This window comes from Aplysia californica, unplaced genomic scaffold, assembly GCF_000002075.1.
Source record: "Aplysia californica isolate F4 #8 unplaced genomic scaffold, AplCal3.0 scaffold01021, whole genome shotgun sequence".
In the NCBI taxonomy this organism is placed as follows: Eukaryota; Metazoa; Mollusca; class Gastropoda; order Aplysiida; family Aplysiidae; genus Aplysia; species Aplysia californica.
The window spans coordinates 156709-162163 of NW_004798291.1; the positions used below are offsets into that span (position 1 = coordinate 156709).

A 5455-nucleotide genomic window follows, 5' to 3' on the forward strand; every position below is an offset into this window, starting at 1 on the left:
TGGTTGAGAGTGCAACCACCTTGTACACTTGTCTTGGACTGACACCACTACCGGCCATCCACCCTTCCCACCTGGGTTGAGGGTACCACCACCCTGGGTTGGTGATTTTTTTGATAAAAATAAAAAAAATCGATTTTTAAAATTTAAATCAGATTTAAAAATTTTTTTAAATCAATTTGATTTTAAAAATAAAAATCAACTGATTTAAATCAACCCAGCTCTGATTTCAATTATGGAAAAAAAAAGTAAATTGAATACTGTATTATTTTACAGTGAAAGGGGGGAAATCAGACTTTTAAGCATGATTATATTAGTCTACTGAATCTTATATCTGTTTTATGAAACCAAGGAAAGGAATTCTGAATGTTGAAATGTGTAAAAACCGAATAAAAATAATTTAAAAAAAAAGTGATTTAAATAACTGATTTTTATTAAAAAAATCAAGTTGATTTAAATTTAAAAAATCAACTGATTTAAATCAACCCAACCCTGCCACCACCATTATCTGTCACCTATCCCCCATCCTCTCCGTGGGTGAAAGTACCACCATCTGTACGCTTTGTGTTGGACTGACACCGCATTTCTCTTTTCCCCCCCACAAGTGCCACCACCTTGTACACTTGTGGTTAGACTGACACCACATACCTCCTTTCACCACAACCTCTCCCCCCCCCCTTCCCTTGGTTGAGAGTGCCACCAAGCTTGTACGCTTGTCTTGGACTGACACACCACTACCAGCCACCCATGTGCTCCCCGTTTGCTTGTTTCAGTGTGCAAGGTCAAACAGGAACTGAACCAACTGGAGAGTTCTGGCATGGAGCTCTCCGGGACTGTTGAGGCAGACCTAGGTAACCCATGGCGACAGTGTGTGTGTGTACTATGTGACCTCCTCGGCCATTTCCTTTGCCCTTTTGGGTGATCTTTTTGTTTCTCTATGTTGTTCCAACTAACAAACTGAAGCGTCTTGTGGCGGACATGTCACTGTTGACGCTCTGGCGATAGGTGGCCGTTATCGTGCCGTCTTTGGCAAAATTTTGACTCAATCAACGTTTATTCGCCCTGAAAGGTTTTGCTACAACTGTTTGTACAACTTTTTTTTTCAAAGATCTATCCGATTATAATTGATTGGCGTACATAGTTGGCCTGATCAGTTGAAAGGTTGATGAATAGAGAGGTTTAAGAACCTGTGTAACAGGCATTATTTTATTTATATGCATAGTTTGATGAATATTTGGTACAAAATGAAGCTAATACCTTTTGAAATGTTAAGGTATACATCTATACTGTCGTCTATGGATGAGTTGAATGTCATCGGGGGGGTATAATTGAAAGATAATTACTACTTGCCCCAACTTCACAGCCGTCATCTGTTTTGGAAGATTACGCAGTACTGGGATCTGCATCTTAATCAATCTATAATGTCTTGGGCCAGTTTATTTTTGAATAAGGCGAAGGAAAAGAAATAGTTAGGAAAACATATATTTGAAACAGAGCGACTTTTTGAAGCTGCCATCTGCAGTTTTAGACTCAGTTTGATTGGTTGGAAATTGTCGTGAGCTTCAGACTAGGCATTTGTGTTTGCATTATATTGTTATCGTTCTTTTTTACATGGTTTGTGGCTTGCACAGACTGTAAAAAAATGTTCTGCACACTTTTGTGCAGCGTTTCTGTTGGTATACCGCTTGTGGGTGTTGCCTGCCTCTCTGCTTCTTCTATTTTATCTGTATGTTTCCTTCTTTTCTGTGTGTGGGCCGATAGTGTACACTGGGTGACTGCTAGTGTAAGACCTGATAAGGAAAAGAAATAATGAATGACTTTAAACGGATGTTGGTAGCTTTTCGCTTTGCTCCTTTTTTTTTTTTTTAAGTGCTATGACTAAACGATTAATTGTTGATTATCATACACTAATTTTAGTAAAATGTGGATGTTAATGTGCTGATTCCACTAAAAATTGAGACTCATTAGCAACCACCAGTGTTATTCAAGTCAGGGTGGTGAGCAGGGGCTTCTGGAAAAGGTCAAACCATTGCCACCAGTATTTTGTTTTACTTAAACATGCACTATGCTGTCTAGGTATTGTGATGGGTACTTTTTTTTTTGTAATTTGCCGTTTTTATAAAGAAATGTTGCATTACCAGTAATAAAAATTCTGGACAGCAGTTGTTTTTATATTGACATGGTGGTTTAGTGTGGGTTTAGGATAGGTTTGCAGGTGGGACTTATTTCTCCTTCCCCATCCTGTTCCCTTATTTCCACCCCCTTTATTTATAATCTCCCCCCCCCCCCCTTCCCAATCCCTAGTCTTTCCTGTTGGACCTGAGTCCTATCAGTGACCTCTTAACCTCTGCCCCAAGTCCTGTCAATTCTTGGCCTCAGCCCTGAATCTTTTCATGCTTCTGACAGCTCCAAATCTTATGAATCATCATCATCATCCATTCCCCCCCCCCCCCTGTCCTGTCTGTGTCCTATAACTTTGACCCCTAGTTAGTTGTGTCCCTGCCCCTAACCCCTCCCTTTCACCCTGTCCAAGCAGGTGGTCAGTATGAGCTCTGGTTTGGTATGCTCCTTCTTCTTCTCTATTGTATGTCCAGATCTGATCATGTTGTTATGTGGCTGTTTCATGCTGAGGAATTTTTTAGAGCCGCTGACCTTTGCATTTCCTTTAGCCTTGACCCTGTGCTCAAATCTTGAGGTTGTAAGCAAGATAGAGTTGCAATTTTCTTCTAGCTGTACCAAGCAGCGTGCATGAATATGCAGTAGGCTCCAACTAAGATCCTGATGCTTGGGAGCAAGGAAAATGCGGGATTTTAGGTAAACTGTTTAAACAGGACCAAGGGGAGAATCCACAATGACTTATGTTCAGGCCCCATAATCTGTAAAATGGTCTCCCTTTATTCTGAAATGTACTGACATACTGACCCCTGGGTGAATTCAAAGAGTGGTCAACCTTGATGACCAACCACAATGGCATGAGGCAGTCCATTTCTACTTTTTCAATGAGTCTCAAGATCTATGTGGATCCCATTGCTCCTCCCCTTTACCTGTCCAAAATGTTTAACTTTCTATCTCTGAGTTCCCTCATCTCTATCGTTACACACCATGGTGTTGGGACCACACCTATTGAAATTCATTTTGTTTAGCAAATTCAAGTAAAGAGACAACTGCTGCAATGATTAGGGAAACAAAAGCACTGAAGAGTTGACAGTTCAATGTGCTCCCATCTGATACGGACTTGTAGGCTCTACTCACCCAGTTAGTGATGTATATTTGGGTGAAGAGCTCAGATGCAAATGCTTTATTTGGGGGAAACAATCGCATTGACAAGTTCACACCTCGATATGATCCTGTCTGGAGCATACATCTTACCGTTTCATCAAGATTTACTATGGAGGAGTGGTTGATCTGGGATGTGAAGGGCAGTTTAATGATCCCAAATTTTCATTGCTTAGTTGACCAGCTGTGCCCACCTGAAATTTTGTGCCCTAAATTATGGAATTATGTTTTCTTAAAACAGCGGGATCGTAAATGGTAGGATCTTTGGCAGAGACCACTGTAGTGACTTGATTTTTTTCCTACACCTTTTTTTTCTGTGCAATGGATGAATTTCGTGAATGCTGGAGCTCAAGAATGTTGATTAGAAGCCTTTCTGTGTTGTCCGATTTCGGCTTGCCTCTTGTTTCAAGAACTGTAACAACTGTTGTAATGGAAGGTTACATTTTTATTTGGCATCTCTTTGTAAGTCTGTGGTACTACTGGGCTGGAGCTTTGTGTGTGTAATTTTTCTCTCTCCCTTTTTTTTGGGTGAAAGTCAAGGTTTTCAGTATTGTTGGCCGCCTCTATGTGCCGATGTGGGTTAAGGATTACGATGTGTTTTCATTATTTTATTGTTGTTTGCTGCATGTTTGTTTCTAAGTGTATGGCTTGCTGGTTGTTGTGTCTTCTTCTGATCATGTTTCTGTTGAACTAACTGCTGCTCAGTACCTATTTTTTTTTACTCCACGTCAGGTTTGTCTAAAGCATGGATGTCCTTTCTTGTGTCTTAACTACTCTGTAGATTGGTTTTGCATGGGTGTTGTTCCTCTTGTTTGTTTGTTTTTAGTTTCTGAGGATCTGGCTCGGTGTTGTGACCAGGTGTCTGGTTGGCTAAACTTTTGTCAAATTGGTACTCTTTTTGTCTGGACACAATCAGGTTCTCTTGGTTCCAGGCGGGTGCTCTGGTGTGGTTTGCGTCTTCTTTCCTATCAAACATCTTTCATTCTTATTTCTCCTCCTTCTTCTTTTGTGTTTGTTGCTTTCTTGTAACACCTCTTATCTTCGGCACTCATATGACTTTATTGTGTTGCAAGTGCTGCAACACTCTTACTGAAACTAACTGTTGGTTCCAGTTGTGATCAATACTGCACATTTCTTGATGTTCACTGTTTCAGTTATCTTGTATTGCAGTAAAAAGAAAATGGAAGTGTCAGTATACTGCACACTTAATTGCCTCTTGTGTGATATGGCAAGGTTTAGGAGATGAATGTTAGTGTCCCTTAGACACACGAGGGAGATGTGTGGTATTTGTTGTTAGTTTTTTTGTGAAGTTTTACTCTGGCAGTTCAATTGGAAGTTTTGATTTCTGGTCTGTGTTTAGTATTATAACGTAAAATGAAGTAATTACTCTGCAAGCAGGCAAAAGGAGTGAAGAGGGGACAAACCCTCTGCTTTTTTGCTCTGGCGAAGTGGAAAATTTCTTGTAATGTAGTTGTGGCAATATACATTTTTGTTGGTTTATGAGGAACTTTGTTTTGAGACGCAGAATTCTGATCACATAATTTTTAGCTAGTCAGGATGACAGTTATTGCGGAGAACAAGAGTTGTATTTTTACTTTGTGGGTGGTTGGTGGGTGCTCTGGTATGGTTTGCTCTTTCTTTCCTATCAACCATTTATCATTCATTCTCGGAAGTTCCCTCCTTTTTTGTTTTTGTTAGTTACTATATTGTAACACTTCAAATCTTTGGCACATTAGTAGGACCTAATTGTGTCGCAATTGCTATAAAACATTTACTAAAACTAAAAAAACAACTTCATCTCAAACATTTATCATCTTTAACTCTTCTCCTTCTTTGTGTTTGTTACACTTTTGTAGCACCTCTAACATTCAGGGCATAATATAGGATTTTATTGTGTTGCAAGTACCGTAAACGCTTACTAACAAAAATGTTTGTTTTTCTTGTCCCCCCTCCCCGCTACCCTCCTTTAGAACATGCAGAAGAGCAGGCGGCAGCCATCGCCAGCGTGCAGCAGCAGGCAGGAACCATCACCCTGGACCCCACGCTACAGTACCAGCTGAGGGCCGACAATAATGTTGGTGAGTGGCTGCTTTCAGGCTGGTACAGGGCACACACGTTCTCATTTGCTTGCTCTCTCTCTCTCTCTCTCGCTCTCCCTCTCTCTCTCTCCCTCCCTCCCTCT

The 5455-nt window shown here is 40.5% G+C and overlaps 1 protein-coding gene across 1 annotated transcript in view; it reads left to right on the forward strand.

Moving 5' to 3' along the window:
* Window positions 1-5455, forward strand: part of LOC106013577 (upstream stimulatory factor 2) — an 18444-nt gene that overhangs the window by 6124 nt on the left and 6865 nt on the right. Inside the window, exons 3-4 of the mRNA XM_013089699.2 lie at window positions 771-848; window positions 5244-5380. Of these exons, the coding sequence (XP_012945153.2) occupies window positions 771-848; window positions 5244-5380 (215 nt within the window). The remainder of the gene's footprint in view (window positions 1-770; window positions 849-5243; window positions 5381-5455) is intronic.